At 41.4% G+C, this 13,610-nt stretch overlaps 1 protein-coding gene across 4 annotated transcripts; it reads right to left on the bottom strand.

Moving 5' to 3' along the window:
• Nucleotides 1-1,635: 1,635 nt before the first annotated feature.
• Nucleotides 1,636-13,391, bottom strand: usp48 (ubiquitin specific peptidase 48). Of its 4 annotated transcripts, XM_041034758.1 has the most exons (28): nucleotides 13,250-13,391; nucleotides 12,619-12,756; nucleotides 11,969-12,089; nucleotides 11,666-11,807; nucleotides 11,160-11,287; nucleotides 10,608-10,732; nucleotides 9,418-9,526; nucleotides 8,710-8,843; nucleotides 8,428-8,513; nucleotides 8,050-8,229; nucleotides 7,584-7,721; nucleotides 7,264-7,413; nucleotides 6,853-7,053; nucleotides 6,274-6,385; nucleotides 5,724-5,866; nucleotides 5,566-5,637; nucleotides 5,302-5,426; nucleotides 4,819-4,941; nucleotides 4,585-4,646; nucleotides 4,201-4,311; nucleotides 3,531-3,661; nucleotides 3,193-3,299; nucleotides 2,955-3,062; nucleotides 2,639-2,821; nucleotides 2,419-2,544; nucleotides 2,276-2,324; nucleotides 2,146-2,172; nucleotides 1,636-1,741 (listed from the first exon to the last, which is right to left on the bottom strand). In XM_041034758.1, the coding sequence occupies exons 2-28, from the start codon at nucleotides 12,750-12,752 to the stop codon at nucleotides 1,719-1,721; spliced, it is 3,150 nt and encodes a 1,049-aa protein (XP_040890692.1). In that variant the 5' UTR covers nucleotides 12,753-12,756; nucleotides 13,250-13,391; the 3' UTR covers nucleotides 1,636-1,718. The 4 variants fall into 4 exon arrangements, 3 of the variants coding, with proteins under 3 accessions (XP_040890692.1, XP_040890693.1, XP_040890695.1); XM_041034759.1 differs by lacking the exon at nucleotides 13,250-13,391 and having other exon boundaries at nucleotides 12,619-13,233; XR_005893889.1 differs by lacking the exons at nucleotides 1,636-1,741; nucleotides 2,146-2,172; nucleotides 2,276-2,324; nucleotides 2,419-2,544; nucleotides 2,639-2,821 and having other exon boundaries at nucleotides 3,028-3,062; nucleotides 3,531-3,656.
• Nucleotides 13,392-13,610: the final 219 nt, after the last annotated feature.

Below are 13,610 nucleotides of genomic sequence, written 5' to 3' on the forward strand. Positions count from 1 at the left end.
GGACCCTATTGAGACCCCCCCACCCGATAAACAGATAAATATTTTTGACTATATAGAGCACCTCCTTGGCTCATGGCTTATCACACTGTAGTGTCCTGTACACAGAGCGGAGGAGGTCATACAGTCTGTGACCGGAATGAAAATGTCCCTGACGCTGACATGTGCCCTCTGCAGACACCTCTTGTGTTGGACAGTGGAGGAACAATATTCTACACCCACTGCTGTGTTTTTCAGGTCCAAGACAGATCAAGTTGCCATACCATACTGAGATCCACCTGGTAGGAGTACTCTTGATTGTGCAGTGGTAGAAGTTCACCAGAACATGAGCAGACAGATGGACCTTCTTCAATCGCCTCTACAAGAGACGCTGGTGAGCCTTCATGACCAGGTTTGAAGCGTTGAGGGTCCAAGAGAGGAGGTCCTCAGACGTAGACACTCAGCCTCCATCCCATTGTTACAGATGTGTGTGCCAGCTGTGGTCATTTTGAAGTCCACAATGATCTCTTTGGTCTTCTTGGAGTTGAGTGCCCGGCTGTTATCAGCATACCATGCCGTCAGGTGCTGGACCTACTCCCTTTAGGCCAACTCATCTTTTCCACTGAAGAGCTGTTGTCTTATTCCCACTTATTCATGTTGTCACTAGTGTTCTCAGTGTAAGATGTCCAATAGACAATGTTACTGCAATTTTGAATTTAACATCAAAAATGACAAATGATTGTACAGTATCTTTTCAGTCCTTTATCCACACAGCTTAATACACAGAAATTAGCTTCAGCAATGGAAGAAAAAAAACAAAAAAACTTCATGACCTCACTTAAAAAAAGCAAATAAATATTAGTAGATGATGGTCCAAAAAGTGTTGGTCTTCACATGGCTGAAATAACGCTAATACCAGTGAGTTACTCTTATAAACACTGTACCACCAACACATTTTAACTGGCAGTTTGTTGAATCCATTCATTACAAGTATGTTGCGACAGAGTGTTTTGAAAATAACTTTATTGTCCATAAGAAATAACTGTGAAAAGAACAGGACATTACACTGCTTGCATTCTGCTCACTTCCATGACTCACAAGGTTTCGCGCTGCTGCAACGTCTGCAGAAATCAACCTCTATACATACCGTGTAGCTATGTATCTCTAAATGCCACATGGAGTATTATGGATATAGATTTGCTGTAGAGGTAATAAATGTTCTAACATTAAAGAGCAGTTATATTTGTAATACTTAACAGTTACTCGTGCATTCTTTTGACAAACCTGAAAAACTGTGCAGTGAGAACACAAGCTTCCACATAATGGAAAAGAGAGAACAATTTAATTTTTCTTCTGCTATAATTTAAAATAGTCAAAAACAAAGCCCATTTTCATAAGTAACAGTAGGATTTCACTGAAGACAAGCCTCAGAGTACAACAGATCTGCTCAGCTTCCTCATTGTGTTTCTATTAGTCAGGCAGAAGCACTACCACAGAGTCCTTCAGAATGATTAGGAACTTTAAATATCAAAGGCCAGCTAACCTTATGTAGAGAAAAACAGTGGCTTTGCAACATAGTCACAGTTTTATTAAAGAAAGCCTACTCAAAATGTAAAAAAAAGAAAGAAAAACAAATTAAAGCACTTATTTATATATGGACACTTGACAAATTCAAGCTTTTTTTTTTTTAAATTTCTATCTGTCATCTGTCCAATTCAAGCATAGGTGCAGCACAGCTTTCCTCAGTGCCCGAGAAGCCCAGTGCCTGCAGAGAGTGATGCAGAGTTATTAGACTGAATCAGAACTGAAACACACTTTCCAGCAACAAACAAAACAAAAAAACAAATGTGAAAAGAGTTGGCCTCCCAATGCAGTAAAAAATTAACTAAACTCTCTTGATTTAAATACTAAAACAATCAGATAAAGAACAAGTAAACAAGACAACCATCGATAAAAAGCCTAAAATTATCTCTATCCATATCTTCACCAGAATAAAGTAAATCATAAGTGAGTGCGTGTGTTTGTGTGTGTGTGAGGGGGGTCTCTGGGTTTTCCTGACTAAGTGACTAAGTAACCTTAGGTGTTAATGTTACTTCCAAGGAGTCTAATACTCCCCCGGCCAGCATCTTTATCACTCCAGATGAGTTTGCATCCCTGAGTATTGCTCACCTTTAAATCCCTCTTCAGGCATTCTCACTGTGGAGGAAGGAGATGAATCCATATCAGAAAAGCATCATCATAATCAGGCTTTTTAAAATGCTAAAGCAGCTGAAGTGGAGGTGAAGATAATGCCACTTACCCTGATACACATCATCCATTGCAGCATAATCTGCTATTGGCTCATCGGCCTGTGAGAAAACAATGGAATGAATGTGTTGGATTATAAGGAAAATGACTGCTAATTACCATCAAGAATGATTTCATGAGTTCATATGCAAGTACCCTTAGACAGATGATGCTCTCTGGGATGACGCCCAGGCTGCCCAGTGTGGCCGAGTCGTCCGTCAGACTTTTTCCATCAATGGAGAGGTTCTGGTCAAACGGAGCCACGGAGAAGGCGTGCATAATCTACAGCGTCACACACACACACAGTGAAGTTAGTTTTGTGCATACAGATGACTTATTACGTGCAGCACTTTATCCAGTAATTTGGAGCCTTCACCTGTATTTTCAGCTCTTTGAGTGTCTGATTGGCCGAAACAATGAGCGCTTTCTCTCCTCTGAGTTTCCTGTGCCGGGTGCTTCTCCTGATTCCACCTACTTTCGTCACGTTGGTCACTGGAACAGCGGCCGCTGATGCTGCGCTGCTGTCACACAGCTTTAGCCGCTTTGCACCATCCTGTGACTGTAAGCAGAGTGTCAAGGTTTGATTTTTTTTTTATACACAAGGAGTATTTGTCTGCTTTAAATTACTGTTACAGTGATATTGTATGTGTGGCATCATTCTTTAGTTTAGTGCTAATGAATGGGGAACTTACCTGGCTAAAGTCTGGGTCTTTCTCTCCATCCACCTTTGGATGTTCTTCTTTTTCCTCCTCTGCCTCAGAGCTGCTGGCGTTCATCTCTGGTGCTGCCTCCTTTATCATCTATACACAGGACAATGTGGAAAAAGTCAGTGAAGTTAAAGATTATACCAACAGCTGAAAATCTGATATTATGTGACCAAATACAGTTGACACTGTCTGGTCTCAATCTAAAATGTCCCCTCTGTCATACCCTCTTGTCTTCGATGACTTTGCGGATGTAGATGGTTGCCTGGGTGTACTCTCTGAGGTCTCTCTGCTGCTGGAAAAGGAAGCTCTCTCTGCACTCCCAACACAGATCTGAACACATGAACACACACCCACACCAATACCAAATGAATCAACGACATTTAGAAGCCAAGTAAGAAGGTTTTTAGCTTGTAGCTACAAAACACTTCATCCAAGTTCTATGGACATTTTGATATTATATATATATATTACTTTTAAGAATATGAAAAAAGTGCATTGCAATAAACACTGTAAAAAACTGAGCTGTAGACATTTGAGGTGAACCACTTTCTGCAGTCTTACCAGGCTGGGTGGTGTACTGGGTGGTGGGACCACTTGGTGTGGTTTGTTTGAAGCAGTGGATGGAGATTGGCTGGTCCACAATGAAGAGTCTGCTGATCACTTCCCATTCGTTGGGCCAGAGCAGAGCTATACTGTGCAGGACAAACAGCACAACATGAGACCACAGCAGTGGCCCAGCCTGGGTGTACAGATCAATGCAAGAGTGACCTAAGGAAAGTAAATGAATGGCCTGTATGAATGAAGCATGAACGCAGGGCCAATGCTGCCTCACTGGGTTTAGGGTTTAGTATTTATTTAGTTAAGTATTGGCTGTAATGGACAGTGAAGGTTAATTGCTGCTTCAGTTTTTTTTTTTCTTCCTGTCAGACGCATAATTGTGATGGCAACATCATTTATCTAAAATGAGGATTTGTTTCAAGAGTTTTGACCTGTAGTGGTGCTATGGAACTGTTTTCTATGAGTGGGTCGCTGTTTCCTTTATCTTACACTTACGAAAAAGGACGCTATACACATTCCTGCCAATGGTCTGACACTACTCCAGTGATCAAGCTCGTACACATGGATGTGATAAAGGACGTTTTTAAAATAAAATGAGCCTTTCAAATGTTTCATGAGGACCTTTGTTTACAAGAAAACTCCACAAGGGGCCCTTTAAATAAGCAGAACTCACTGTTGTGCATCTCCATTGATCAGGGAGTCGTAGGTGAACATGAAGCCTCCGTGAGGGCAGAGAAGCAGAGTGTTACCCACATTAGACACTGGAGAGGATTTTGTGGGCCTCCTGGGAAACACACACACGGATTGGAGAAAAAAAAAAAAAAAAAAAACACCATTTGATGTACTGATTCAACACGATGAGGGGGCTGGCCAATTCAGACATGCAAAGGCCAACCTTATTGCAGCATCTATAAATTACAATCAGTTTTAGTCATTACTAGTGACACATATCTGCTGGCCCTGTTCTTGAGTGCATACGGTCACATTTTTGTTTTTACAGTGACACAACGAGCATAATAACATCGTTCTGTTCATGTCCCTGTTGAAACAAACATACCTGATGAATTTTCTCCACTCGTCCACAAAAAACAGAGGGACTATGTAAAGTACATCTGTACCCTGGAGAGACAAACCAGAGGTTTATTATATTCACCCATCAGAATTACAGCGTGTTATTATCTGTCATGATACTGTACAACACATACATACACATACACTGAACCTCACTGTATAATAAATCAATGTTATTGACTCAGGCAGATGACGGGCCGGTGCTCGGCTTTGTGTCTACCTGTGGCCACTTGGTGAGTGTCGGCCGATTCTTCTCATGGAAGAGGTTGAGCAGCTGGTTCTTCTGGTCCAGAGCCATCATCTTACTGACTGCCTCATTGTCTTTTTCCTCCTGCTCTAACGTCTGGACACACACAAGAAGGAAAAGTTTTAATTCCACAACTTAACCAATGGTAGATTCAGTCATTACACGCATAGTTTGTTCGACAGTATGGATGATCACAGTAAAAAGAAAGTATAACTGCAGATCGCTAATTACTTCAAATATTTTCCTGTTGAAGTGCTGACAATGTGAAATCATGGGAGGCTGACTGTGAAGCCAGTTATCTACAAAGGACTCAGAAAGCAACAGTATGTCATTGTCAGAAACAGCTCTCTGCAGATGTAAGGGTAAAAACAAAAAAGGAAATTATCAATGAAAGATTGTGACCAAGAGAGGGGTCAGTTCAGTGCATCACGACATATTCTGCCAGTGTCTACTCACCAGGCACTGCTGACATGGCTCTTGGTTTTGGGTGAATTCTGGAGCTTTGGGGAAGTACGCCCTCAGCTTGGTCCACACTTCAGAGGATACCAGCTTCCGTTCAGTCTCCAGAATACTCAGACCCCCTACAGCAGGAACAAACATGCACTTTTAACACCCAACGTATCATAGATTTAATGGTAACAAGGAACATTATTCTGTGGGCAAATTGTAAAAAATATTTTGTTAGGATCATTGTAGATGCTGATGCTGATGTGAAAGTACCGTGACTGCAGACGATGTCTTCATTGAAGGTCTTCATCTCGTCCTCGTTGCCCGAGAGCTCTGGGCCAAACTCTACGATCAAAATATTCACCAAGAACATTAACACACAGGAGTGTTACCAGGTGTAAACCCAGGTTATTTTCATCCAGTCCTCCTACCTTTGCTGTTGTTGATGTGTGGTCCCTGGCCGTTGGTCTGGCCATTGCTGTGTTTGGTTTCATGTTCGTCCTCCTCCAGCTGTTCCAATGCCAACTGCCTCCAGCTGCGCAGAGATGCTTTGCCCACCCAGTAGCCCTCACCACTGAGACACACACATACATGTGCACACACATAGTGATAAATACCCATGATTACATGAGAGTGCGATTCTGTATCGCCCTCTTGAGGACTTAGGTTTTCTCTTATGGAAGAACTGCACTGATTTTTCATATTTCTATACCTATTTCTCTCTGCTGTATCATTTATCACTGTTGGAAACTGCAACAACACAAGAGAATGGAATCATTACAACCACATTTACCACAAAATAAAGTTTGCTGATGCTATCATGCTGACCTTTATTTCACTAAAATTCGACTTATTTCCTTTTTTTATTAGTTGCTTCCCCTGTTATTGTTAATGACTGGCAAAAACTGTGGGCTGAGAGGGTGTCAACTTGTTTTTAGCCTCTGAAGCATTAAGCTCACCTAACACTTATCGTGTTTATACCTGAGCGTGCGTTTGACCAGGTTGGAGACTTCCTTGTAGTCTTCATTGAGCCGGTTCTTCAGTCGCAGCACTCTGCATCGCTGGCCAACACACTCCTTACACAGAGAGGAATCTACACAAACACACACAACAGCTGTGACAGGTAGCACAAGCACTGAATGATATATACTTCAAGCACTAAGTTGCTCATCTGACTGCCAACAATTGTATTTCCTAAAATGTTGGCTATGATTGTGACTGATTAGTAAGTTAAGAATTTGATCAATCAAGATCAACAAACTAGCTTTTCAGCTAACCAGTTCAGTTTGCTGTGGCTCCTGCTTTAACTACTCCTCCTTCTCAGTTCTGTCCCTTGAATCACTTCTCAGTCAACTTTTTATTGAGTTATATGGTGAGTGTGAGAGTGAGTTTTAGGTCTGATGTAGTTTATAACCTGAGTGCTTTTTTTTTTTTTTTTTTAGAATCTTTGCATAGTAAGCTGATAATTGTAAATAACTATTTCTATGTAACTACTGAAGCACTAAAACTCAGTTTTGCAGAAGCCCATGATCCGAGAAGAGACCCTCTATAAGACTTTACCGTCCAGTCTCGGCCCTCCGCCGTAGCGCTCGTAGAGGAGGTGAGCAGCCTGCAGGGAAACCCTCTTGGAGTCTCCCACCTTGTCTGGGTGAAGTTTGCCGTGAGAACACAGGAAGAGGGAGTTGTCGATTTCTTTCGTGGCAGTAGAGTCGTCCAGCCACTTCTTCAGCCAGTCCAGGGGGATGAACTCATACGGCTCGCCTGAGGAGAGAAAGCAGAGCAATGCATCACACACAAAGAGGAACAAGACCTCTGAGTTTGATTCCTTAAATCAAGGCTTCCCTGTGATAACCCCCTTTACTTTGAGTGTCCCTTTTGAGTGAGGGTCACAACAAACATGTACATTTTTTTTCATGTTTCTGAGACTGTGAATTGTGGGTGATCAGAGTGGGTGATCATGTTTTTACTGACCGTCTTTTGTGGGTAAAAGCTCGTAGAGTTCTTTCACCTCCTCGTGCTTGGCCTTGCCTTTATCCACGCTTTGTTTTCTCATGTCTGCCATTTCACGACACCACTCCTCAAATTTGTGGTTGTCTTGGTCCACCAACCTCTGAAGGAAGGCTGGGAGCCAGGACAGAGATAAAAGAAAGCATTAGATGAGGCAACACGGGCCAGGTGGTAGGTAATGTGTATCTTAATTCCTTGATGCAAACAAAGATGAAATGTTTGGGAATGATGACAACAACAACAACGCACAAACATGTGAAATGACTTGAAATTCCACTGCTCACCTGGCACCTCAACACTGGTCCTAGAGGGATCTGAGCTCTCCTCTTCCTGGACCTTATACACCAGCATGTAGGCATTTCTGGAGCAGTGGTAGCCTTTACTGCACTTTGGCTTTCGTGCCTGGGACTTAACTGTCTCAGCTAAGGACCAAAGAAGACCGAGAAGAAAAGGCAATACATTTACAGAGAGGACACTCAGGTCATGTCTATAAGGTGTAATTATCCATTTTATCCATCATCATGGGAACTACACATTTTCAACAAACTTATTTACTGCAGCTGAAAATGTCAGCTGTCTCACAACATGATGTTTAATTTTAACAAACAAGAACAATATTCTACAACACAAATAATACTGGCTAAAAATAAAACTAAAACTAACTATGTTCCCTACAACAAAACACTCCGTGCAGGTATCCATGGATTTCAGGAAGGTGGAACTGTTCAGTGTATATTTAGTATTACTCACCAATGTCCTCCTCAATTCCAAGCTGCAGCTTCTTGCCTTCCATCTTCTCAATTTCCTCATCATTGAATTTGTACCAGTCGCCAGTACGAGCGTCCTTCACATGGGCAATGTAGTGTCCTGAGTAGGCACTGATGCCCCGATGGATCAGCACCGCGCTCAGTTCGTAAACACACTTCTGGTCTGGAGGAACAGTCAGTCCAAACACGCATCACTATCAGCAGGTTTACTTTTTAAAGAGTCATTCACAAAAAAATGTGGTGGGTCCTTTAAAATGAAAGAGATTAAAAGAGGACTGTATGTATTTTGTTTCTTCTACATAGCTGACACGGGCCAGTGTGCATTAACTGGCAACAGAGACTGCAGAAGGTCTGCAAATACCTTGTTTTCCTTCCAGGAAAGGCCCCATGTCCAGCTGCTCTGGAAAACTGATAAAAGTGTTCAGCTTCTTCTTGTGACCTGTTTGTCTGGAGAGGACAGCACACAGTTCGCTAAAGCCTCTGTTTCTCACACCAGCAGAAAGTACACACTGATGCCCTGAGTGGTTAAGCTAGTACTTGAATTACTTTGAACAGTAATTTAATAAGAGAAAATACTACCTTTACAAAGTGATTTGGGGTATTTTGTGTTTTTTACACAATGCAGTACAAAGTGATGGCTTACCTGTCAAAGACAAAGCGCATGAGCTGCAGGTTGAGTGTCGGAGGAAGGCTGTGCAGTTTTATCCTTCGGGTGGCGCTCTGTTTACTCTGACAGCTCTCACAGAAGTAGCGGTTCTCTCCATCTAGCTTCTCCTCCTGCAAAGAAGAAAGGGGATAACCATTTTGAAAAAAAAAAACCACAAATACACATTATCAAAAGCAAAAACAAAAAAAAATCAAATGGGACAGATGAATTGATTTAATGTTATTCTGAATACATTTTAAATAGACTGACCCTTTGGGCTGAGAGGAGAAAGGCGGAATAAAAATATTTTTTTTTTTCCATTCAGAACTGACTTCATGGTTTTCTCCCACAAAAAGGCAGCTCATATACAACTGCACTATGTGTGTTGTCTGCTGTCTGCTCTTTAAGACACTTTTGAGGTTTGAATTTGAACATTTTTCTGGTTTGAGTTTTTTCCCTGTGTGTGTTTTTTCCACCTCTAAACTCCAGTAGGTTCAGAGCCTGCTTTAGTGTAGACTGCTCATGATAAAGTCCCTTCTAATAAAAAAGGCACATACAGGATTCCATGGTTCAGCTGATCCAAATAACCTTTGTCAGACACTGACACAAGTTCTATGTGAGTATGGACTGATGTTTTGTGTGTGTCTGACGCTTCAATTCAAAGACATTACAAAGACATTCAGCGTAGTAGTGAATAAAAGTTACCTTCAGGAACTCTGTGACGCACTCTGTGAGGTTCTTGTGGCCCTGGATGTTCAGCTCCAACTCATAGAACCGGGATGGCAGAGCAGATGACCGTCCACACTGGTTACAGCTGGAGAACAAGCCAAACTAAGGCAAGAGATTCCACCACAGCACTCTAGAAAATGGCTTTGTGACTAAAATGACTTTATCAATGAAATGATGATGAGTTTTCAAATGCAATGCCAATTTGAATGATTACAATGTCATACATGTACAGTCCTCAGCTTCTACTTTTTCTTTTTACTAAGAATCATTCACACTCTTCTCGTAAAAACCAAGTGAGACTGATTTTTTTTTTTAAAATAGGCCATGATTCTGGTCCCAAATTGTCCAAATGATGACTAATAAACACACAACCTTTACTTTCACTATAAAAAACGCCTGGTCTCTAGCTTGTTCCACTTAACATGACAACAGCAAGGCTTTCATCTCCCTCAAGAATGTTAAATAAATGGCTCTTCAATCTAATCTCACTTGTGGCTGGCACCACATCTGAAACAAGTGTTATACACCCAGACAGCATGACTTTTTAAAAATGGTCCTAAGAAAGAAGAACAACACATCTCTCTGAGCAACGAGAAAACTTGCACCTCTGCAAAAGCCTGCAAATCTGGTCTTGTATCCCACATTCCTGCAGTCTCCATGTCAATTAAACGACAGTCTAAAAGGAACTTGTAACACATCCGAAGGTAAATGTCCTTTATCCAAAAACGTGTTTGCTTATTTTATGTGAAAACAGAAAGGTTAACCAATACACCTCACAGTTATGAAAAAAAAAAAAGCCTGACACCTCACTCACAACTGATGTTCAGCTTGAATTTTTGTGAGGCAGCCAAGGAGACAGACTAGGGCCTAATTTATACACCAGAAAAGGAGAGTTTTACAAGTCATGAACATATTGCAAAGACGACAGTTTTGACATAAATCTAGCAAAGTAGATGGGGAGTTCACTGAAAAAAAAAAAAAAAAACACTTGGCACGAACAGAGAGTGACGGCAGAATGCTCCGAAATATCCTTCCACATTCAACGACTGCACAGTTCCACAGATAACAAACTACGACATTTTGAGGGGTTCTAGCGTCCAGCACTTTCTCATATGATACCTTCTCAACTAAGAACAAACTGAGGTTTGAGTATCGAGTGGTCTTACACAGTAACGTAGGAGAACTGTCCACAGAACTGCCGCTGGATGACATTCTGCAGATTGGGGTTCTTTTGTTTGGACAGTGTGTCCTCCAGCAGAGACAAGAAAAGCTTTGAAAACTCCTGGGCATCCTGCAAATGAAAGGTTTGAATTCAGTTGTCTGTAAAGAAACCAAGTCTCCATTACCTAACCGGTAATAAACATGCTAATAAACATACTGGCACGCTCATTCACTGTGTTAATTCTCACCTCAGCAGGAATCAATAGATCAACAGAAATGTTATCAACAAAAGTTTTGATAATTCGACAGTTTCAAGGCATCACTTTGTATTCTGGAAACTTCTGATAGGTATTATTTTTAACCATTTATGTACAGAGGTAACATAATGCACACCTCGACACAGAAGCAAGAGAGAAAATGAAAATTCTGAACACAAGAAGAAACCAGGAAAACGGGACCCTAGTAAAATACATTTACACAAAACATCTATCAAACTGACAATAAGTACTTTTCAGTTTAAGTTTCTCTAATTTGCCAGGTTTCATGTCTGGACTTACCTGCTGCTGTCCTGTGTCCAAGCCCAGCGCTTTAACCAGCCCTGAAGGATCTATGTACTTTCTGTTGCTGTTCTGCAAGAGTGCAAACAGGTACTGCAGATGCTCACAGATGGATTGAGGCTCATAATCTGAAAAAGATGGAGATGTCTGTCTGAGACCCACAGAACAATCACGGTATGAGTCAAGCTCGAACACTAGCTAACATGTAAATGGGCCTTCTCTTCTGTAAAACACTGTGTATGATATGTAGCTGGACAGTTATTCTGTATTGGTGGAGGTCTATGTTCTCAAAATACCTGCTCACCATGTGCTTTAATTTGTGCAAAAGTAATCACCTCATACATATTTATTTGGATAATATTATTCTAGTTGAAGGTACATGCAATTCTTGAGTTGTACACACAAAAAAAGGAAAACACTTAACAAAATCTAGATGAAAAATGCTGGCTTAAACCTGAGAATGAAAAAACTAAGAAACGTGCTCAGTATTTAGTTTTTAGTTGTACCAGATTCAACGTTGTGTTCCTGTGCTCGGGAATTGTGACACTGATAGAGACTCCTACGCAGCTCCAGGTTGTGGAACCACACTTGCAGGAATGTGTTGACGTAACATGTTGCACCCAGGTTGGTCAGCCCAACAAATGTGTTCTAGAAGGAGGGAGAGACATAGAGAGAGACGGGCTCCTTAGATATTTTTCCAGCTCTGGTCTTAATAATGTCGTAGAATGTCAGCTGTCCATAAACAACAGACAGTGTTGGGGACAGTTGAATAAACAACTTGCAGTATGTGCACCCGATGAAAGAAATACCTTGTCTCGGCGTTCTGAATTGGGGTCGTCTATATTGTGGAAAGCATTCTCATCAATTTCCCCCAGCCATGCCTGTTCACCAATCCCCACGAGACAGTTGGGATTACCTTTGCAGTTTCTCCTGCAAAAGGAAATCATGGTCATTAACCTCATTGTTTCCCTGACAACTTTAGAAGTAACGTCTAACTGCAGCCTTCACTGGTAAATAGAAACAAAAGTAATGCCAAAATCCATCTATGAATCAATGACGTTCTGCATACAAAGTAACATACCCTTTGGAATTAACGTGTTATATGAAGTTAGAAGCCACAGAGCAAGATTAAGTTCATGGCTTTTGGAATTAGTGCTCACTGTGATGTCTAGTGTCTACCGTCTTGTGTTTTAGAGCCATTTTGTTGTATGTCGAATTGAAGAGTGGAGTGGATCATCGTAACCTTTCATACAACATCTTCAGAGCAGCTCTACAAGCTATGAAAACTTGTCCACAAGCAAGGAAACAAATCAGACTTTTGACGCACATTAGCATCCCTCTGCGAAGCTGGTCATGAAGCCCTGAGATTTTAATTCAAATTTTACTTCTGCTACTGGTAATTGTACTGGGACACGCTAACACAGCAGATGCATGTTGTTCAGAAATGTTAACATCGTACCTGCAGGCTCCTCTTTTGCAGGCCGGGAGATTGACGCGATATGCTAGCTCGATATGCTCCTGTCTGATTTCTTCAGGTTTCACCGTTTCCACCCAACGCCAAGCGGCTTTCTCCAGCTGTATGCGAGGCGCCATAATTCTACGACGTATCGTCAACCACACAATCAGACATATAAGTCCAAAGAGAAAGAATGCAATGGCCCAAGTTTAGCAAAACTGTTTCCAGGAATGCTAGCATAGCCGGCTAACGGGAGCTAAATAAGTTCTTGCAGGTCATAGCTTAGTTCTTACGAAGCAATATCCCATTAGCTATGTGGTGCTACTTAACCTAGCAAAATAATTTAGCTTCGTAGTTCCCCCAGTCCCCTATTTAACTTGTCAAAAGTGAACGTACCACACCACATCCCAACAACACATAGAGCAATGAAATACAATACATAACGATAAACAGTGTTTGCTGGGTAACGGCAGAAGTAAGTACTACCCTTGTGCTAACGATAGCTAGCTAGCTAGCTAAAATGTAGCTAGTCCCACCGGCAGTGTTAGCAAGTCATTTTCCCTGCACTTTCGATTCAACGATACCTGGCGCTAACGTAACGAGTTTATTGTGTTAAGGTTAAATATTATCGAACCTTTCATGCGTGCAGCTGCTTCACCAAAATATTTATGTATTTTCACATTTTATTCACGGTTTATTTTAGATTTAGCGCCCTTGCGTCAGTTTATAAATATACTATTTCTCCGCTCAAAATTAACACGACGTCAACAAGTGACGTAGGGGACGTCTCTTTGTTGTCACTGGAGGGATGAGCGGATATGCCTCTGAAATACATCCATGATATATGCGGTCATTGGCCTCAGAGGCCCCTTGTATGTGCGAATTAACGTAAGTGGCATTTCTAAGATGTCTGTGGTCTCAAGAATAAAATATATAATTGCGTTAAATGTGTTTTTCAACATTTTTTTTTTCATTTCCTTGTGTTATTAAAAGTG

The sequence above is a fragment of the Toxotes jaculatrix genome, chromosome 3 (assembly GCF_017976425.1).
Source record: "Toxotes jaculatrix isolate fToxJac2 chromosome 3, fToxJac2.pri, whole genome shotgun sequence".
In the NCBI taxonomy this organism is placed as follows: domain Eukaryota; kingdom Metazoa; phylum Chordata; class Actinopteri; family Toxotidae; genus Toxotes; species Toxotes jaculatrix.

What these genes read in the sequence shown, in the direction of transcription:
- usp48 (XM_041034758.1), bottom strand. Translation starts at nt 12,752, where the DNA reads ATGGCGCCTCGCATACAGCTGGAGAAAGCCGCTTGGCGTTGGGTGGAA. An exon ending in GACCAGTGTTGAGGTGCCAG is followed by an intron (nt 7,414 to 7,583) that starts GTGAGCAGTGGA and finishes CCTGGCTCCCAG; the next exon opens with CCTTCCTTCAGAGGTTGGTG. An exon ending in TCAAAGAGCTGAAAATACAG is followed by an intron (nt 2,545 to 2,638) that starts GTGAAGGCTCCA and finishes GTGACGCTGTAG; the next exon opens with ATTATGCACGCCTTCTCCGT.